The 23,181-nt window shown below is 37.4% G+C and overlaps 1 protein-coding gene across 2 annotated transcripts in view; it reads right to left on the bottom strand.

Moving 5' to 3' along the window:
• HMGA2 (high mobility group AT-hook 2) overlaps nucleotides 1-23,181 on the bottom strand; it is a 116,475-nt gene that overhangs the window by 92,556 nt on the left and 738 nt on the right. The window contains exons 2-4 of one of the 2 annotated variants that reach the window (XM_026070058.1): nucleotides 21,147-21,233; nucleotides 13,398-13,448; nucleotides 11,174-11,269 (exon numbers count right to left, since the gene is read on the bottom strand). In XM_026070058.1, coding sequence (XP_025925843.1) covers nucleotides 11,174-11,269; nucleotides 13,398-13,448; nucleotides 21,147-21,233 — 234 coding nt within the window. Of the gene's footprint in view, nucleotides 1-11,173; nucleotides 11,270-13,397; nucleotides 13,449-21,146; nucleotides 21,234-23,181 lie in introns of those variants that run through there. The other variant, XM_026070057.1, reaches the window with a different exon arrangement.

Genomic DNA, 23,181 nt, shown 5'->3' with positions numbered 1-23,181 from the left:
TGCAGACTATGATGTCAATCATGGGGTTATGACTTCATTGACAGATCGACCAGAAGGAGAATCTCAGCGTGAGGGAGAAAATCCACTCTCAAATACAAATATATCTGAAATTAGCAAAAATAAGACTGCACCTCACTGGGCACTGACACTGCCATCTCCACCTATCACTTGCACTAAGTGCCCTTAGAAATTTCTGTTTCATTCATAAGTCACTCATTGTGTTGATATGTTGCCACCCAAACTCAGCCCTGTTGCTCGTGTTGTGTCGGACAAAACTGATGTCAGCAGTAGTTTAAATCATATGCTGTTGGCCCAATTCTTTGCTGCACTTTTCTGGAAGTGCAAAATCAAATGTACAGTGTAGGATAGGACATGAAGGGAATGAAGTGATTTTAAGCTGCCTTCAGACCTTTCATAATTCTGCCCTTGTCCTCAAGCTGACACAGCTTTTGGTCAACAGATCTGGAGTCTGGCTACTTCTTCCCTGACAGAGCAAGTCAACAATAATGTTACAATAATGATATATTATTATTATAATAAACAGTTACCAGAAGATCCCTGGGTATCAGGCTGAGCAATATCCAAATAAGAAATGTGACAGGGAAAACTGGAAGGATGCAGTCTTCTGAACTGTATCTTTCCACAGCTAACCTCCGTACATCAGACCCTGAGCCTTGAGGTACAGCTCAGAATTGCTGTAGAAAAAAAGAGCTTTCAGAGTCACTTCTGTGATTTTTCTTTCCAGTTTCCTAGACTGCAGGAAGTAGAGGGACTATGACCAGTCCCACACAGCCATGTAAAGTAAGAGATGGATGCACCTATGCATTCTTTCTCCCTATAATGAAAACTCTTAATATTAGTGCATGGGACACATTTTAACTGAGAGCTGGTGAGGTCAGATCCAGGGAAAGAATGCAGGAGCAACAGTTCCCAGCTACCTGCTCTAACAGTGCTTCCAGCAGGTCCTGTGCATGGGCACCACACACAAAGAGTTGCTGGAATAGCTCTGTGGCTTTGACTTAGGCTCTACGCTCATTCTTTCTGCCCGTTTTCTACTCCTTGCCGTTAGACTTTCTCAAAGGTTACCTGAAATTTCTTATATTTAGTCTTGGACCAGACGTTTATTATGTTGAATAGCCTCCAAATAAATCCATTCAGACATTTTTTAATTAAATAAACGTCCTTTTCAAATTTTCAGCTGCTTTATCATGCTCAAATTACTCAAAACTAGAACTTTTTCAAAGCTTCTACCCATGACATTTACGTAGCCCTGAATGAGGATAGTGGGCAAACTAAATATTCAAAAGTAGACATGGAGGAGAAGAGAGACCAAGAAAGGATGTGGTTATGGCTCACTTCTGTCTCTTTGCTTATGCAAAGTGGTAAGAACACTCACATTGTGTAAGTGCAAAGGAAGAACAGAATCCCTCCCCTAACTTTTTATGGTATGACCACTATTAGCTTTTATGAAAACTAACAAGTCAACCAAAAATGAGGGAATGAAATAAATCAATAGAGTTTTATATCCCAACATTACACACTCAAGAAAATGGTTTTTAGGGTGTACAAAAGGGTGTACTAAGACCTGTAAAGAACAAAGCTTCCTCTGGGACATTATGAAATTAGTTGGTTGAAATTTTAATCATTCAAAGCAAACCACGATGATTTATAATCATGCAAAAAAAGATCATGATGGCCCTAACTTCTCCCTTAAATAGTTTTCTTAGTGATTTACGAGCATGGAATTATTAATCTGTACTTTGGAAAACCATGGCATCTGTTTTGCCTGCACTGGCTCTGAGACCTCCTACTCCCTGAAATGAACAACAAAAGAAATGAAATAGTTTCTGCTTGGAGCAAAGTTATTATTAAGTATATAATCTTGAAATATTTTTGTGTGCATGTGTGAACTGCAATATAACTTCTCTTTGCTGCTCTCTGCGCTATGAGTACTGCCTTTACCTTGCAGAATTTTGATCTAGTTTAAACAAAAAGTATCATGCACAAACCAGCTCCAATGAAATCAGTGGGAGTCTTGCTGTTGAATCTACTTTAGTTGAACCAATATTTTACACGGTCTTGCCTTATAAAGACTTTGGTTCACTAAGTAATATACCCTCAGAAAGTATCTACATATGACCACAGCTGAGCATATCCTTAATGAAGGTTATACCAGTGGAAGTAGCAAGATACTTCAGCCATTTTCAAAACCATGTCTTTCTATATCCTAGAAAAAATTGCTGAAGGTTGAAGTGCAGAGATGTCCATATTCCAGTTTTCAAATAGTTCACTGAAGTGATTAAACAATAAAAAACTTCTACTTTTAAAAGATGGAATGCTGTTTACATGGCACACCAGCTTGCTTTTAAGAAAACAGCATCAACAAAAACCCTGCTGTCTGTTTCTCTGTACACGCCTAATCAATCCATTATTCATGCAGTGACTCCTAAACTCCTTGACACAAATAATAAATTTATCATAGTCACAGAGCTATTCAAGTACTATCCTTGCCATGCTATAATCAGCATAAAGTTTCTGTTCATCTGGTGCGTAACTTGAACATGTACAGATCTTCTTCAGATGATCTGAGTTTTGTACAAGCATGGCTATCTGCACGGTTTATAGAGCTGACAGTTATACACCACATTAGTGGCAGACAGAGAAGGACTGAAATCTGGGAGTAACTGACTTCATTAGGAGTTTGACCACTGACTTCAGCAGGCCTAACGTTTTATCGTGCACCTCCAGGCTGTCTGTTCAATCTAGCTGGCAAAAGGCACCAAGTGGCACTGACAGACTGTTTCCATCTGCCTATCTATGTATCTCAATCAGACTTATGTATAAATCTTGATAAAACAATTGCTTCAAGCATGGAATCATCCCTGACTTGAATGGGAAGACTGCAATGAAGCATCGTTAAAACTGTGTATACCTCTGCTTCCTAAAAAATAGTTAATGAATGGTAATGAATCCAGGAGTGCATGCCATGGCAGAGATAGCTTTTCCTCCTCCGCATTTTTAATGTTACAACCCAAGTACTGTATGTATATTTTGTCAGTGTTGTGTTGATTGTTTTTTTTTTTAAGACCCAAACAGACAGTTGTTTGTGGAATAAGAGTCCCCAAGCAGATTCCTCAAGGCATTTAGCATCGTTAACAGGAAACAATGCAGTATGAGCAGCCAGAGTATGAATGAGCTCTGTGTGAATACTAAGGAAACCCCAAGAACATGTTAGCACAATGCAACTTTGATAAGATCAAAATAGTGAAGCTCACATATGTGTTTGTATTACATCTTGTAAAGGGCCCCAATTGCTCTCTATTAGGATAATTGATATAACAGTCAAAATGGATTAAAATAATATATTGGGTAAAGTAATGATTGTTACTGTATACAGGAACTACCAGGCTGAATGTTTTTTAAGTTCCCAGCAATTATTCTAAAGAGACAGGATGTAAAGACTCTAAATCTTGCCAATTCACTGATAATCTTAATGGCTCCAAAATGGAGACTGCTACTACTGGTAAATCACTGTTAATCAAAGCAAACCAATCTCTGTGGAGCAGGCTCTGTTCTCACTGACACTGATACAGATACACAACTCATACATTACTTCAAATGTAACTTATCAATACTATTATTTAAATCATCATAACTAGCACCAAAGTCTGACCCTGCAATTCCACAGTTCCCAGGACTGACAGACTGGACTAGAAAAAAATGAAGATAGCAAGTTTATAAAAAAAGGTTAAAAGGAAAAGAAGAATAAAGACATACATTATGCATTACTAGCATCCTAAAACAGCTATGAAAATCATGCACACACACACACACACACACACACATAAAACTGAATTGCCAAAACCCTGAAAGTCTGCAGTACTTGCCATAATAACATGTAATACTGTTTGAACTAGTAAGAGAAAGAATTAAAATCATGTGCAAACAGATTACAGCAAGCTGTTGCCTGTAAAATTCTTGCAGCCACAGTTTAAAACACACAAATAATATGTCCTACGTGTGTGGAGAATTCTCTAGGTTGGGATACAATCCATCTATTTTCCATGACTGCCTAACCCTGTAAGTTCCTATATTCTCCAGTATTTTCCTACTTAAGCTTTAAAGCCTCTACACACATGCTCAAAATTGTTAGTTCTATGGCAGTAAGCCTCACCTCCCAACTAACACTTTACTGCATTTAACAGCTGATAGACACCTAAAATCCACCTACTTCCTCTGGAGAAACATTCAGAACTCAGTGTGGTCAGGACAGAACCAAACTCCATTCATAGCACTCATACCCAACTTGTACATTAGCGTCTCAGAGTAAGAGTGTTCACAGAGTTTATCCTTTAATAAACAGGAGGAAGATCTAAACCCACACTCTCTACACAAGTGTCCTAATCACCAGCTCCTTTCCTTTACTGCATGAGAAGTATTCTCCAGCCCTTCCCTTGAAGCTGAATTGCCATGCAGAGACAAGGCTGCAGAAGGAAAGCAAGAAAAAGGCTGACATTTGAATATTAGTTAAGGTCCATTCTCAGATTGAGACAGAAGTGGGGTTTGTTTTCTATAGCTCAGTTTTCTAACATATGCCTTTTAGACCAGACAAAACACAGCCCTAGGAAACATAACTCCAGATCTTTACATGAACACCTTAAGCACTAGGCTAGGCCAGGCTTCTCATTTTTTTCTTCTCCCATGTGGCACCATGACTTTTAAATGTCCCACTGAATAGCAGCCTTATTTCAACAGGCTGGATTTGAGGACTTCTCACCCAGACATGTACACCTTGAATAGCTTAGGTGGAACAGATTTCCCACTATGTCAGGCTACAAAGAAATAGGATGAAATCCAAAGATGCCTGTGTTCAGAAAACAAAACCACCTTCTTTTAATGTCTACCAGCTCAGAGTGGCCAGAGGCTGCCCTTGCACAGCAAAATTTACCTTCCTAGCAAGAAATCACTAGAACATTACAACTAGACAAACCAACAAAGAAGAAATCTCCCTGTCTGTTTCTCTCTATTGCAAACAAGGAAATCATACCCCATCAACAGCCTCCAATAACAGCAAAGCTGATAAGAATATTCTGTGAAATCAGAATCATTCTGAACAGTGAATGACAAAAGACTGCAAAACAAACAGTGCTTTATGAGCATTATCAGCTACAACATTGTGATTATATGTTCCTCAACAGATGTCTTTTTCATCCAGTCTTTCATTTCCTTGGACCTTGGAATTCCTGTTTTAGGGTTCTCCCTGAAGACTGAAAATATCTGGATTCTCTACGACCTTAACAGATCTTGCCTTCCATTACCTGTGGTGTCACTACAGCATCTTTAAATCACTAATTGTGACTATTTAATTAATAAAGGCCTGTGTTGGTCTTTATGAAGTAACAGTTTTCAGATCTGACAGTCAGGTTCTTGTCCCTCTACTTTTATTCTGCTTTTTTTTTGTGGTCTGATGAATAACTAGGATGGGTCTTGGGATAAAAAAAATAGATACACTCATAAATGTCATTGTAAACTCTATTGTAAACTGTGCTCCCTTTGTTTTTTGAATTGGTACCTAGTACAAAATAAGACTAGAGAATGAGTCATGCTAACTAAATCACATATAAAGTACATTACTATTCATACAAAAAATGTTTTTCTACATTCAGAGCTGTGTGCAGTAAAATTAGGAGCCATCTTCTGGTGAGGACATTCTGCAGCTACTTACTGAAAGAAGCCCCCTTTCTTGTTGAAAATCCAACCTTGTAACTAAAATATAATACTAAACTGCAATTTAAAGTGAGGTTTAGTCCCAGGATTAAGGAAGAGGAAATAATAGTACTTGCACTTATAGCACATAATGACTTTCATTCAAACACTAAAAGCACTTTCTAAACATTAATTATCACAATACTACCCTTCTTCCCCACCCTTCAAGAACAGGATAAACACTGCATTCCTTCAGCATCCAGATCTCCTACTAGGGTCTGTAAAGAATGCAGAGTGAAGCCAAAAGTATTACTCCTGTTTAATTATTATCATAATTCTTAATTGAGAGGAGTAGATTCATTCACAGAAGGGCTGATTGCCATTTATAAGATGGCCCTTTTCTGTCACGGGGGGAGTGTAAATATGATATTTTATTGTAAGGCTACTGTACTACTGGAGTTTGCAGTATAAAATAGAATTTGGCACAGATGCATTAAATATAATGCACAATTAGCCAGAAATTATAAGAAAACCTAGAAGTCTTGAATCCTAATCTTCTGTCTTGGATCACACTTTAACACCTTTTTTTAATTCCCTCTCTAGCACTACCTTTCAAGAGGATAGGGAATGGAAATACCATCTCTGGATGCGATGACCTGGAATGGCCCTGTCCTATAGCTATGGCTGAGGTCAGCTAGTCCTGAAAAATGGATTAAGCACATTGAAAACATCCAAGGAACTAGGCACCTTGGTTTGGTGACTACATCTGTCATTTACTGGACCAATATTGGACTTCTATATGTAATTAAGGTAGAGAAGAGAGGATATCACCAATACTCATGCTTTTGTTAAGTATATTTCAGGCTGATAGTTTGGCTGAGTTCAAGTAGCAAACCCTACTGGCCCCAAACCTCTCTGATCTATCCTGTACATAGAGAATATGCAGATTATTTTTATATACCTTACTCCTACCCCTCACTGTCCCACCAGCTAGACAGCGTGGGACATATGTAGATGCGTATGTCCAAATTTACAGAAACTAGTAAAAGCTATATATTGGTTTAAGATACAGAATTCAAAAGAATGTTTTCCCTCCCTCATCCAACCTGTTCACAAGCAAGCTTTACTGAAGAAGGATGGCCTTGAACTGACGGCACAGGGCAGGGTGCCAGGAAATTTGAGTTCTGTTCCTGGCTCTTCTACAGATTTCCTTGGGCAAGGCAATTAACCTTGTGGAGTACATTTTCAATGGAGGTGAGGCCCAGCTTCTCTTTCTGCATTCGTAACATTTTCAACAGTGAAAATGGAATTGTAGAAGCAAGAATGAGTGCATGTACTTTTCACTAGCTGATACATTTTCTCTGTCAGGTCGTTAGATGCACAGTTGCTGATAACTGCCAGCAACAAAACAAAGGATTCAAACACTGAAGGTGCAAAAATGCTTCCTGCTGCTAACTTTACCAGCCTCCATGCTCAGTTTCCTCATATGTAAAATGGGTAATGAGTCTTATGGAAATCAAGATACACTGCCAAACAGAAAATTAATTCTTAAAGAAATTAAGTTCTGAGCAAGCATTAATAATATCTGAGATCATAAAAAAGAAACAGCTCAGAATTTCAGCTTACCTTTCACTACTGATGCTGGGGATTTAACTTTCTGCATTTTTGCCGGTTAAAATTTCCTGTTTGAGCCTCAAACAGAATATAAGATTTTCTTTTAATAACTCTGAAATGACAGTTAAAGGCAAAATATTTTTTGACAAAGCTGGACATCTTGTAATATCCCTTACCTGAAGTAGAAGTGAATTAGAGAATGAGTGAAATATCCTTTTGGTAATATAAATTTATTTTATACAAGAAAGATCATAGCTAAATGTTCTGTTGTGGTCTATTGGGAGACCTGCACTTGAAATAAATGGTACCACATCTACTTAAAGCAACAAGGAACATGACTCTGAGATTCTAATGAAGGACAACAATAGTATCCAGTATGTGCTTAGACAAGCTTGTAGGGAAATGAAGGCATGTGCCTCTCTACACACAGGTAAAGCAGAAATAACATATTTTTGATAAATATTTTTATTCATTTGGTACCAGCATGGAAAATATGTTTTTCTGCCCCAGAAAGCTGAATGGGAAAAAATGACAAAAATTGGCCAAAAAATTTAGTATTAAATACGTACTAGTCATATAAGAAAAGTTTTAAAATTGCTAGGTGTGCTGCTTGTCTCAAAATGTTCAAATTTTGAGAGATGATTTCTTTTACAGATCACCTCAACTGGAAACTAGATATATAAGTATAAAGGTTTTAAAGCTTTTAATTCATGTTCTTTGTCTACTCTTTAAATTTAGGAATTTTGAAGAAAAGAGATCAATAATCTCTTTTTGATAAGTATAAAAGCTCCTTCAGGTTCTTTAGATCAATTAAAAAAATGACCCTTTACAGAAGACAGTCTTGCCCACACAGATGTAAAACACGTTCATGACAGAAGAAGATATTTTATATTACCATTTTACAAAATAAACTCAGTGACCTTAACAAAGAAGGTAAGGTAGTTTGGATGATTCAAATAACAGCAACATATGCAAATTTTCATGATTTGTTTCATACAAAGCAGTAACACCACATATATTGCAATCAAATTTGGAAAGACAAAGTAACATGTCTCAAATGACATTATTCTCCCAGGTATGAGTAACTAAATTTTTATCTGTGATACCTTCTCTAGCTACAATTACATAAACAACAACCTTCTTTTTCATTCACCATCACATTGATGTGACTGAAGTTTTACTTCAATCCGTTTGTTCCAAACAGACCATGAAGTAATTCATTCAAAGAAAAATATTTTCTCATAAAAATGGAATCTAGCTTGGCTACACACTGGTAAGCACCTTACTATCAAAGGGTGGGATTTATCTCACATAGCTTTTGCTGTCTAAGAGTCAGATTTTTGTTGTACTTTGTCATCTAGATTGTCTCCCCCAACAACAAAAGATTGCCATCTCCAGATGGGAATTCACCACACCTATAGTAAAGCCTATTTTAGGGCAGGCTGGACTATGATCTCAGAGTGTCTTTCTCTCTCCACTACCTAGTGAAGAAGCCTGAGTGACTTTATCTGAGCACCTCCTAAACTACCACATCATATGAGACAAAAATGACTGCACTGCATGAGAAATAAGGAAAATTGGTTAAACAGCTTCACATCACAGGGCATGGCACTATCAGACAGAAACTTCTACTTAGATATGCTTTAGAAAGACTCGTTACAGGCAGGCAATAGCCCCAACATATTGATGGGTCTTCTGGTATTCCTGTTAGATTATAAATGATCAGAGGCAAGTGGTTTCTCTTGAAAGAGACATTTCTAAATTTCTTCAAAATTTAGAACCTGATTTTCAAAATCTAGTCCATGAATGAAGATTAGCAGTCCTTGTCCTGACACAGGCCTTCTGGTACAGCTGGAATAGAAACATCTAATAAATACCAGGTTTAAGGTTTGATATCTGAGCTATGACAAAATTGCAGTGGGAAATAATCTGAGGAAAAAGTTACTAGAAAGAAGTATTTTTCATTATGATTTTTTAAACGTAGTTCAGCACCTCTTAAACTGACTGAGTATATAAAGTGAAACTTTGCCCTCACTAAAAATGGGAAAACTTGAGCTTCAAAAATACTAGGATGTCTAGCTAATCACTGAAAATCCTGCTTAAAGAAATGAAGTTCATTTCTCATTATCTTTTATCTTCCACCAATTTGAAATGTGCTATCTAGAATATCCAGATACAAAATGTTTGGAAGAGCAAAAGTCAGCTTTTCTGAACAAATCGCATTGTTATTTGGGCTTCAGCAAGCACTAGATGTGTATGTGTATGCTTTACAGGCACCCTGTATTTGGAAATTAACTCATTCTGTTCCACAGTGATAATCATGTAGCTGCTAGAATTGCATTTTTTTCCTTTAAAACATTTCATGGCATGGTAGCAGCCATCTTTCCTCCCCAGTAAAGTCCTGTTCAAAGCTGTAAGAAGCTCTGGACTGTTCCTTGCCTTTTTGAGTGATCCTGCCATGCCATACACTGAATCGTGTTTCGGGTTAAACAATGTAAAGGTGAAATCAGAAAATGCCAAAAAACTACTGAGGGACATAACAAAACAATGGAAATAAAAACCAATATTCTTTTAAAGCATCAACCTCAGAATCAGGTTTCAGGTTTCTCCATTAAAATAACACATGAAAGCACCAGAAGTCTGTGAAATTTCCGGAGGTTTTCAGGGCAATTCTTTGGAACAAACAGTTCTATAATCGATTATTCAGTCTCCTGTTCTACTCGTACCTCAATACTTTCAGTCAGCTTCTGCTGACTGAACAGTCAGCAGAACAGTCAACAGTAAGGGGAGACAGCTAGGAGATTCGCTTCCAAAGCACACTCCTATCTCAGCTACAACACACCCAAAGAGCCTAGAACATGTTTTTGCATTAAAACTTCTAAAATTAAGAAGTACCAAGGTCATGAAGAGGTTTCCCTCCCTCCCAGTTAAAAGGACTCACAGTCTTCAATGCATTTCACACATGTGCAGCAGCTGACAGGGAAGATGAGCTCTACAGCAGCAGGCCCTGCGTTCCTGACTCCAAAGATCTGCATTCCCCAGCTATATGATCCTTATTATCTTCAGGATTTTTATTCAATTAACTCTCTGCATTTGGAAAGCTTTTCTGTGTGGCTGAATATTTTATTTTCAGAAGAGTTCATCAATCTTTCCTGTATTTTCTACTCACAAGGGCCTTCTTTCCCTTGACAGTTTTACAAAGGGCACACTATTGCATTAAAAAGATAACTGGACATTTCATGTACTTCTGTTAAATTGGGTTCCTTGCCCCCTTCACTTGGTTTGCCCTCTCCTTCCCCCTTCCCTGTTTTATACCAGTCAAAAAGATTTAGTTCTCTTCTAAAATATAATATATAAATAAATAAATACACTGTGAGTCACAAACATTAAATGCTTAATTTGAACCGGCAGAAAGACCAGCTACTGGAATTCTACAGTGGTCTGTTAGCTCGTATGTCTCTGCATGTGCATATTGAAGGAAACAGCAGAAATAATACTTTACAATTTGATGAACAACATATGACACAGAACCTCAAAACTCACAAAAAGGTTACAAACTTAGAAAAATACCTGTCACATAAAATTTTGCCTTCTCCAAGAAAATCTACACACTCCTTACTTTAACTGATATAGAGCCGTTATCGTTAACACTTGATGTATAAATAAATTGGATTAAGAAAGAAAATAATGACTAAAAATGTAAATGAGATTTGGGTGATAAAAAGGGATGTTTTCTGAATACAGGTTGGATGTTAAAACACAACGGATGGTATTGTGCCATCTGCTTTTGGGCAGAATCCCTCCTTGACTTCAACTATAAGCTTGGCTTATAAGCAGTAGGCACCATAATGGCTCATAATGATTTAACATTATTTCTTTCTGGAGAAAAATCTAGTATCACTCTCCATTTCATCACGTACAAAGGAGGAACCCACAAATCTAATTTGAACTGGAAAAAGAAGAGAAGGAAAGGAAAAAATGGAATGTATGATTCTCACGGTTTACAGAATTATCTCAACTGCAAGCTGGAGGTATGAGTATAATCTCTGAGTATCGCAAGAAGCAATCATACTATCGGAATAAGCAAATAAAACGACTGTGTCTCCAACAGGCACAACAGAAAGTGTTATCAAGTTTGAAAGTATGCCTTAGTTTCAAAGAAATAAGTGAACATGTTAAAAATACCAGTCTCACGATAAAGTAATGTCAACGTCTCTTAGCTAATCAATAATTTCCATTTCTGTGATTCAGATTCTTCACCCAACAAACAGACTGTATTGAATTTAATGCTCCACTGAGACTGCCTATTCTTTCTTTCCCATACAAGATACAAAAATAGAAGGGAAATATTCTGGTCTAAACCCACCACAATTATTATATTTAGCCCTTTTCACTGAAAATTAATTTCTGATTTAATTTCTGACTATGAGTGTTTGGGAGAGAAAATCTTTTAATATTTCAAATAGCTACATTTTCCCTTTTCACAGAGGTGTTCAGCCATCCATATTCAACTATCATGCATTCCTAATGCAGTGGAGATGGCTTGGCTGTTATAAATTACTCTCATAAAACAGCTATTTCTGCTGCTTCCTCTGGGATTGCAACCAAGGTGAGGAACAAGCAAGTAACACTTAGCATCCACATGTGCAGGCTCAGAACCTAACAGGAGGAAACAGCAGCAACTGATCTATGTTTTACTGCACTTTGCATTTGTCTTCTGCAGGCTGCCTCAAGAACATTACCAGCGTAGATAAGTTTGTATAAGCCATCTAGTTTCCTAATGCCAATGGGCTTCTTCATGTACCTGAAATCTGCCTGATTTAAAAACTGAAGGCATAAAAAATATCTCTAGTACGTAACGGTCTGTTTTGCTCCACAGAACTAACAGAAATATCCTGAACAACACTACAAAACTAGTCTCCTGTGCTTAGCTGCTGACACTTTGGGGAACCTCAGCTGTGCTGTTGGAGCTCTGGGAAGCAGATACCTTGACAACAGTGTTAACATCTATGTAAAAAGAACTGAACAAAAGGGGGAAAAAATGACAGGACTGCAAAGCGGACAGGGTAGGCAGAATAAAGTAAGGGAGCAAAATTGAGATGGGAAGGGACGGATTCAGAAAAGAAATTTAAAGAAAAATTTTGCACAGAAAAAGGGAAAGGGAACCAGAGAAGGAAAATCAGAAATGTTAACTTATGATGGAGCATATGGCCACACCTTCTATATCTTCTAACACCCAATCAGGTTTTTCAAGGGACATCCCCATCACTTTTCTTTTGAAAGTGTATGCATAAGGGAAAGACATACAAAGGAGAGGGGTACAAGGCAGACTCTCATCAGCTGTAATCATCAGTGAGACCACTGAATTTCAGGTGTCTGAGACCAAAGACTTTGCATGGCCAAAGAATCACATCACTTTTCAAAAATACATCTGTGTGACAGCCACATCTACAGAGTCAACAGCCAGGAAAAGAGGAACCTTTTAATGAAACATATTACCACTTACTGCAACGATGTGAGGCATGAAGATGGCCCAGAACAGAAAAACTAAATTCTAGGTGCAAGTATCCAGTGGTTCATTTTTGCTCTTTTTCACTGGTTTGAAGGAGAAATATACTGCATTTCCAGGGAATGTGGAACAAAGAGATTTTGTTTTTTAAAGTTTATCTTGTACACACTACGTTTGAATGTTATCACCTCTCTCAATCACTTTCTGATGTCTGATAGTGCCCCTTTAACCTTTGTTACTCAATTACTGAACAAGTTATCTCATTGTTACTCTTTTTTGAAGAAAGAGTTGTGCCTCTTTTCAGGCTGATAAGAGACACATAAATACTCACTCCCAGCAAACATTTAATAGTAAAATGTCTTGAGCAAACTACCAGCGTCTAAAGGTAGGAAGCTGTGGTTAACTTCTCTGCTATCTTAACCCTTTAGTCAATCTACCAGAACAAACAGAAGAGATCGATGTTCTTTCTTACAAAGGAAGCAGAAATAATTGTTCTCTTAAAGAACGGACTTAAAACATGCTTTATAACACAGAAAATAAATTAAATGATTGGAAGTGGAATATCTACCCATTTTCTGGGCCGGCCTCTGGGTCGCTTTTCACCAGTGGCTTCTGCTTTCTGTAAAGGGAAAAGAAACACAACATATTTTATACTACAACACTACTTAACAGCCTTGGTAACTAGGAAGTCCTTTCCTGTAACATTATCCATAATTATATCTCTCAGGTGGCACCAAGCCTCCAACTTGCTTTATGGGTTTTTTTTGTGGAATGTGATTATGTTCTTTTTTCAACATTTCATAGCCTGCAGAGCCAGGGGATGCCTTGCCTGGGTCCGAGGATGCCCCCTGGCCCTGATCTGCCCTGTCTGCTGGAGCAGAGAGAAACATGCGGACGTGCACCCAGCTCCTCGGTGCCTGCAGTGCAGCCTGGGGTGCCCAGGTCACGGCCAGCCATGGGGCAAGCTGCAGGGCTGCACGCTGTGAACGGGGGCACAAGGAGATTTGGAAACTTGGCAGAACCCCCAACCGTGCCAGCAACTAGCTTTTCATGGGCTGTCAGAAATTACCTAAAGATACTAAATTAAAAATACAGCTTCTTCCAAGCCTGAAGAAAGCAACTTACAGGGGCCATTCAGTGCATAATTCCTTATTTTAGTCTCATGATGTTCATGCATTAAATGGATTTGAACAGCTATCACCATAAATATATGTTTATTCATATTTGGAGATACTTTTCTATTTTATGTGAAGTTTTCCAGGTAAAAGCGCATCCTTAAGCTCTAAGGAGGGCTTTCCCTGTTCCAAAATATGCCTTCCCTTTTCAGGTTTAAGGAAACAGCATGGAAGGTGCCTTAAAGTGACAGCTATATTTATGTAAGCACAGCAGTTGGTCCTGGAGCTCAACTTAAAGGAAATGTGGGTTTTGCTAAGGCCTCTTCCATTAATTCACTGTGTGGCACTGTGAATAATATTACTTACAGACTACAGTAAAATACTGACAGGCTTCTAAATAAAAATTGCAGGTTATTTTCTCTAGACAGGCTCTGCCCATACATATACCTTATCAGGTCAATAATCCTACCCTACTGAGGATGATGAGAATTTTGCCACCGACTTTAGTGAGAGCAGGACTTTTGCTGCATACAAAGTCCCTAAGAATGAAGACTTTCTGTACACATTCTGTAAATGCATTTCCACATTTCCATGAATTGCTTCTTTCCAGCTAACCGTATGTGTATTTGATTTTCCCTTAGAAATCAACTGTCTCATTATATAAATCACTTGCTGGTCAATCTCTGTAACATATACTGTAACCCTATGCCATGTAAAGTGGATCCCTCTAAAAGAGAACTTGAGCTGAGGAAGTAGCGGATGAATTTCTACAAAAAACTGCACTGCAAGTTCAGTGAAATTACTTTGAAATAAATATCTCACCAAGAAGAAAGCTGTGAAAAATAAAATTCACACTCCTAAAGGGCAAAATTATCACTCAGACTTGTTAAAAGAGTAAACCTGCTCTTTAATAGTTTATACCAGTGTTACATGTAAGGTGAAACCCTCTTATGAGAATACTTGTTAAAGTACATTTGCTATATACTGTAGCTATCTATTTCAGAGTCTTGCTTCCTTTTAAAGTATTCATTTTTTATACCAAATAGCCTGAAGGATGCAAAAAAGGATGTGTTTTAGTTTTAAAAATCTGTAGCCCCTAGCATTTATGCTTATTTCAGAAACTACACAGGGCACAAATCTTAAAAGAAAATATTAGTTAAATCTATTCTTAACAAATCAACAACTGACATGTTATGAGAGCACAAACACCGTGCATTTTCTTCTGTATTTTACTACATTTGAAGGAAAGACCCTTTTCCTAAAGTCTATGAAAAAATTGTAACTTTTTGGAAACTAAAACTAATTTGGTCTCATAATGAAAGTTACTGAAAACATGACACAAATTGTAAGTTTAACTACAGTATATAATACAGTTTGATGGGAAAGAGAACATGGGAGATTTCTTTGACTAACTAATCTTTGCTTCCTGTCATAAACTGTCATGCAGTATGGCCGCTTGCCATTAACAATGCTGTGCTTTACCCCAGAGGAAGGTCCATGTCAGAAGTGGCTAGTGTTCCTGCTGTATAGTTTGTATATCAGTTTGTCAAGTGCTTGGGGACCCTTCAGATTGAAAGGCACTATATTCCTGCTGTATATGATTTCCACCTCATGTTAGAAGAAAAACATTTCCATAGTTCTTATCAAAACCAAATCTTTCCCAGAGGTGAGCTGAGCAAACAGCAGGGCATGACAGATATTATGTTTTGGTACAGAGAGATTCTGTAAGTAAATAGGAGGGTTTCCATAGACTAAACTGAAGAAAATGAACGACAAGAACCTCCAAAGTGGACATTTTTATCTCCATTCTAAGGGAAGAGAAAGACAAAACACTTCTGGAGCAACTAAAAAGGAGTAGTGGCAGTTCAACGGTGACAATAAAGACACGAAGTTTAGGAAAATATTCCACCTCTTCTCATTTGGATTTCTTTTATTTTGCATTTTGCAAACATAGCCCATATCTCCTTCAAAAGCATAAGACCGTCTTTTGATTTAACTACTGGAAGATATGTTTTATTGCTCATCGGACAAATAATTCAATGTTTCTCCATAAGATTTTCATGTAATTAATAAGAAAAGATATACTGAAGTCCCAAAGTAGTGGTTTTCCTCTTAAACAGATATTTACATCATCTAAAGGATGCTAGTCTGTTGGCTCTTTGCTTTAATCAAAGTGCTGCCTCTGAAGCTAGGAACAAATCCGGAGAGTGCCCCAAGCTACCTAGTGATAACAAAGAATCTTATTTGGGTAGCAGGATGCAAGTGTTCTCAGCCACCCTACACACAGCAGTTTGTAATTGCTTAGTCAAAAAGGAAGCTGCTGCCTTAATCCTCTAATGCACTTTCTGAAAGTGAGATGTGTTTGGTCAGGATTTTCTTAATATTTGATGCTGCACTATGAGGCATGATCTTATTCTAAATGACTAATGACACAAAATCACCAAACTTAAAGGAGGGCTGGGTAGGTTGTCAAACACAAGTTTATGGTATTTCATGAAAAATTATAAAACTTCCTAAAAACAATAATAGGAATAACATCATTTTTTCTATGTCACATTTTAGGAATACAACTAGATTTAGCTTCTTTTAAGTACATGATCTGTACAGAAAATGGTATTTTTGTCTTGGGTGGGAATGGTGGCCATTCATTATTGAAGAGAGTTAACAGTCCCCAGACAGATTTGCAGTTCATCTAGCCCTGTACCACAAGGCCATCAAATCCTGCTTCCAAACAGTTGCTGTCAGCAAATGTAGTACCTGACTGCCCATCATCTCTGCCTCCTTGTTGCATAAATGTGCCATGCCCAAACCGACACCAAAGCTGTACTACTGAAGGCAATTAACAGGACAAGACAAGTATAAATAATTGAATGGCTATAAAGTGTTCTTTGGGCAACCATCTATTGTCAAAGAGGATCGCAAATGCAACAGAATCCAAATTTTGGGAACTCTATCCACTTTGCAAAATGATCTGCTGGGAACCTCAGATAAAATGTGTTAGAGGTATAAGTCAGGTGAAGTAACTGATAGTTCTCAGAACAAAGATCACTGTTGTCAAGCCATGTCAAAAGAACTTGCATAGGGAGGTGTCCCTCTCCTAAAAAAAAGTTATTTTGTTAAAAAAAAAAGTCTTAGAAGAAACTTAGGCATTGGCTAGATACAAAAATACTACACCCTCCACATCCTATTTTACCTGTTTTAACTGTAAACAGGTGCCAGTCTTCTCCTGCTTCACCAATCTTGCTCAAAACATCTAAATTTTTGGTGTCTTACCTTTCAGGTAATAACCATACTATGACATCTGTTAAAACTGATCTTGTTTTCCCTTTAAGCCTGCTATGAGTGGTGTTGGTGAGAATGAAGGAAGCATGGAGAAGCCAAATAGATTTCCATGAACCAATTTAGGGCAGAGTCCTAGTCACATGCACTTCCCCCCCCCCCCCGCTTTTTTTTTTTTTAACCTTTGGACTGCTTAACTCAGAGACATGCCTTTCTACATACCAAACTCTGGCCATGTAACATAGAGACAGTAGTAGATGCAGTCACACACAGTACCACAAGTTCTGGTTTTCAGAGTATAGTATTTCCAGATCTGGATATATTTTTAAGAATTCCACTACATCAAGAACAAATAACTACCTTAGCAACAAGTTCAACAAAACTCAAAATCTTTTAACTGAAGGTGAATTTTACTAAAGAGCTTTTACTGTTGGATATTCCTGGGCTACCCCCTTGACATTTTCTTTTATGGTACAAACACGAAGTAATTATTACTCTTTTTTTTAACCTCATAATTGCATTTCTTCCTCTCAAACAGGACAGTAGTTATGCCTATACAATATTTTTTATCAAGCACAACTACAGGAGCTAAACAAAGAAAAGCCCTTGAATGCTTAAGGGAAATGAGATGGGCTGGGAACACAGCTCAACCTAACAAATAAAACTCAGCTCCAGAACCCCAAAGAAATTGAAAAGGAACATCCCTGCTATGATCTGTCTGCAAAACTGAAGCTGTTCCTTAGAAAAAAGAAAAACTTCACTTACTTGCTAATTTTTTACAAATATTTTAAATGAATAACAGAATGATTTGTTCAAAGGCACAGACTTCAATAATAACCTCATTGTGGAGAATAAACCTCAAGTACGAGGTGATTACAGTCTTTTTGTAGAAAAAGTCCATCTCTTGTCATCTGCTAACATGTTGTGTTCATTCTGTTTGTGAAAATTAAACAATTGAGAAATTATTTGTTTTTCTGTAAAAGCAGGTTTACCTTTTGAGTGCTTTTCATAACAAGTTAGATATCTATGATAAGCAAGTCCTTTTTTATGTGTATTACCTGAAATTAAAGTAATTATTAGCTGTCCAATTAGTCTTGCAACATTCTGTATGCATTGTCAAGTTTCACATTGCTAATTTCCTAACAAGCACAGTTTGTTTTCAGATGCCCCAAGGCCAGTTTACTAAGACCAAACACAAGCTCTGAAATAAATAAAAAAAAAAAAGTCCCATGAACCAAGAAATTTAAATGCACGACACAGTCATGGTTCTAGGGCAAATTGTCCCTCGACTGATTTAAGGGTATTTACTTTTTCAAGTATAACAAAACAAAGTCCCAGTACTTGTCTGAGTATTCTTAACTCGTTGCCAGTTTGTGTAATACATTTTTAATTGTGATGTGTAATGGTTTGCAAGAGAACACCCGATCAATTAACCATGAGTGCCTTCTCCTGTCTGCTCTATGGGTTCTAGGGGTGTACGTTTATCTTACATGTTGTGAACACTATAGTACATTTCAGTGAGCTCACTTTGAAAAACACAGGCCACACAGTATTCTTTAGAAATTCCAGCAATATCTAGTTGCATCTATAGTACCCAAGTTCATATATACAGGATCTTAAGCAAAGTTAGCCAACTCCATTTCTGAGACTTGGGACAGGGTGTAGAAAGCTTTAAATAAATATATGTATGTGTATGTCTGGGTAAATACGTTTACCACAAATCAAACATATAGTTCACTTCTTTTAAGAGCTGATGCCACCAAATGAAACTTCCTTACAGTGCCAAAAGCTTTCAATTCACTTTGCTACTAACTATATTATCAAAATTAAAATGACATAAAAAGAAATTTTGAGATGTCAGGTGAGAAGCTGAACATTTTAGAGAGGGTTAATTATCTGTTTTGAAAAAGAGCTAAAATATTTCTCTGAAGTGTCATCTCAATGACTTCTTTTCTAAAAATGCTTTGTAATTGTTTTATGTTTTAGAAGATTTATCAAATATTTGCATACTTTATCTACAAACCTAGAAACAAATAAGACTTTTAATTTAATAACTGTCAAAGATTTCTTTATGATAAAAAGGACATGTGGTCTTTGGTCAATTTTTCATATTAGCAGCACCCAAAAGAGTTTACTTTAATTAGATCAGTAATTTCATGCATTCTGAAAATCAAAATGTTGCAATGAAATTGTTCAGTTGATAACTTAGATTAAAAAACAACTATATGCATCAGAATCATATGGGAAGCACTAGATTTGATATATCCATACATACATATGAATGATTTTAAGTTACTTTCCATTTATACTGATTTTCAAATCACTCAACTAAATGAAGAAATGTTAATATTTCTTTTAGAAATATCTTTTGAATACATTTCTATGAATTACTTAAAATTTAATCTTACTACAAATATTTCTTCTAGGAAAGCCAACACTCCTAAGAGTAATATTTAAAATACTAAAGCTCACATTTGGACTTGCTAGACTAATAAAAAACTACTCTCTCTCTTTTGAAGAGTGAAATTTAAACTATTTTAAAGTGAATCTGAGGAACATTTTTATTATATAAAAAAAATCAACATTTTAAGCTCACTACGTTGCAGAGTGGCTTTGACACATTTTAAGTACTTAACTTGTAAAGCTTTTTTTTTTTTTTTTTACTAATTTATGAACTTTTTGACAGAATATACTGCTTTTTCCAGTTCAGAAAGTAAAAAACAATTGTAAATTTAAAGAGAGTTGGAAAACGTCCCTCAAACAAATGCTGAAAACACTTAAAACAAAACAGACATGAAACCATAGCCACCCCTAATAATTTAATATTTATCAGTAGTTGCTATAGTAATTTATAACACTGAAAGCTATCAAACTTAATAAGGTCAATGCCATAGGCATACTGAAAAATTAACCATAATTAGATGAGGCCACATTTTGCCATACAACTACTTAAAAGATACTGATACACTTAAGCATTACAGTTCACTACCGGATTTTGTAAGCTTTTGTTTTCAATTTAGTACCTGTAAATTAGTGCTAACTGCTGTGTAACCATCTACATAAACAAACCTTCTGTGTTTATTTTCAAGCCTATACACAACTATTTACATCCATTAAAATTATTCATATAGAAAGGTTTTATTTCCCTTGTTAGAACAGTTTTCCAATGCTGAGCTTTTGTAAATTAAAATAAAATTAAATCACTCTTTAAACTGCATATGTGATTTAAAGTCCATGCACTGAATGGAATGACTTCAGTGAGCTTGTACTATTGCTGACTGTGTTCAGAACCACCATAATAAAAATTTGCTACCATCACCAAACAGAAATAATGGTTCAGAAGACTAACAGCACTTTAAGAAAAAGCCGCTTTGAAACTGATTAGTAAACAAGACACAGTAGGCTTTTACTGTAATTCACAGTTTACTTTACCATCATATTTTTAAGTTGTAAGTTTCAATAAATGCAGTTATTTCTATCAACATATAGTTGGATTTACTTCTAATTAACCTATGTTTGACAAAACACTTTGCTTTAATATACATATTTGGTCTGTAGTAGTAACGTATTTAAGTAGGTAAAAAATTAATCTTCCTTTTTCAAAAATCTTAATCAGGAAAATAAAATTCTTACTATTGATTTCCTTACTATATACAGTAGATCTCAGTAAATATATCAAATATATCATGTTATTTCACTAATCTGTACAGTATTCAAAAAGTAAGCTGCCCTTATAGTTTCTGTACCTAGGGTCTTCCTGCAGCATGTTATTTCTAATCTTAAAAATGCAAAATACATGCTGTATGTGGCTTCCATAATGAAAAAGGTTCAAACCCCACAGTTCACAGCCCAAACGCCTGGAATATTTGCTACTGGTTGATGAAAAAATAGCATTAGGAACTCTCTCTCTTTAAAAATCTCACCTTCTGAGCTGCTTTAGAGGGACTCTTGTTTTTGCTTCCTTTGGGTCTTCCTCTTGGTCTTTTAGGAGATGGTTCACCAGTTGGTTCCTAAATACAGGAAAACATGCTATTGTGGCAAGAAACTACAACTAACCAAGAAGATCTGAAGAATAAACTAGAACTGAGTAGTATGAATTAACAGTATAAATGGCTAAAACAATATTTAAAATTCAACATGGAAAAGTAAACAACTACAAGTAAAGAAAAAATCTATTTTGCATATTAAAAGAACTTAATTTCCCTTGTAACTGCATAAAAAACACTGAAAAGTTTGCATATTCTAGCAAGCAAATTATACTCGAAAACACTTTTTTAAAGAAGATGGCTATGGAACCTCTCATGTAAGAATGATTATTCAAAAATTAGTAGTTACCCATTTAATTTCAATTAAATTTCATTATAACAAGATACAATTATCATATGCAGCTTCTAGCACACACTTTTGGAAAAAAGGGTTAACTACTGGAAAACTAGAAAGCAAGCTAGATTACTCTCTCTCTCAAGGGCACAAATATTTTGGGGGCTGTTGTTCTGAAGTATGCATTATATTCACACCTATTCCAAATACAATTGATTTGAATTAAAATGCAGATGTAAACGTTTCTTCCAATAGAGCACTAGCAAGCAAAAAAAGCCTTGAGGAAGCAAAATATCTGAAACAAACAACAATTCTAAAACAACTCCACAGGAACAATAATTGTTTTAGCAATTTTCTTAACTAGTTCCTCTGTATAACCAGTCCTTTAAAAATGGATATGAATTACTAAGAGTTCAGATTCCAAATATTTATTCAGTGAATCATAAATACTATAAAACTCTTCTAGTCTTAAATATTATACATTTCATTCAGATTACAGGATGTGGTAAAACTAATTAAATGCAGTTTGTTAACTTAAACCAGCTTAAAATCTTTCAGCTTTTTAGTTCCCGGGTAGGTTATGGGGAGGCTGGAGGGGGGACTCACTAACAGCTACAGTTCTCAGTGGCGAGCCTCACAGACACTGCACATCTGGGCTGAACACGTTTAAGAAGACGCAGTTTTCTTTCTCTTCCATACATTCAAATGCTAAAAAAAAGAGGAAGCCCCGACGAAAGCTTGCAGGACTGATGCTGACTGCTCGGACTGGGCGAGAGCACCCGGAGGAGCAAGGTGTAAAGCGAGCTGGTGGGGCACAAAGCTGAGCTGCTCAGGCGGAATAAGTGCCACTTAGGGCAGAGCGGGAAAACGAGGGGCTCCGCTTTTATGGCTCTCCAAAAAGTGCTTTCTGTGCAATTTGCAGGAGCACGTCGGGGGGGGGGGGTCAAAGCTGCCGGGTCTCCCCCGGCCCGGGGCTCTGCTGTTGAGCGCTCTCGGTATTTTCGGGCCCCTCGCAGGCTTTCATTGCAGTGGGTTGATGCTAAATGAATGGAGTAAACATTTTTAAAGCCCGCGGAAGCTCGCTTTAAATGAGCTCAATAGGCAGCCCTACTTCCAGTCGTTACTTCCGAGACATGGAAAGGACTGCAAACAACCCCGTGCAGCCCCTGCAAACCTGCGAGCTTAATTGGTTGCATCCGCAGGCAAAATTCCCCATCGCCAGCGCTTGCGGAGGGGCTGAAAAGAGCTGGGGACTCCCTCCCTCCCTCCGCCCGCCCGGCCCGGGAGCAGCAGGCTGAATGCAGCTCTGCATTTCCAGACGATGCGACAATGGCACTTCGGAAAGGGGCGGGGGGGAAATAAGGCGCAAATCTAGCAACCTTAGCGCGGATTCAGGTCTCGCAAGTCAACGAGGAACCCAGTGCGTCCCTTTCGGGGCTCGGGCAAGGGCTGGGAGTGCGGGTGGGAGGGAGCCGGGCTCCGCTCGCCGCGCCGAGACCCGCAACAGTCCCCCTTGCCTCGACCTGTCTGGGAAAGCGCTGGAGCAAAGGCAAAAGGTGTTGCAAATGCAGGGCAAGCCCCCTCCGGCTACCTCCCCCACCTCCGTCGGCAATGGGGGCACCTCTCTGCATACGGTGA

This window comes from Apteryx rowi, unplaced genomic scaffold, assembly GCF_003343035.1.
Source record: "Apteryx rowi isolate R43461 unplaced genomic scaffold, aptRow1 scaffold_302, whole genome shotgun sequence".
NCBI classification, from domain to species: domain Eukaryota; kingdom Metazoa; phylum Chordata; class Aves; order Apterygiformes; family Apterygidae; genus Apteryx; species Apteryx rowi.
The sequence above is the reverse complement of the archived record's forward strand: the minus strand, read 5'-3'. Positions and strand labels throughout refer to the sequence as shown.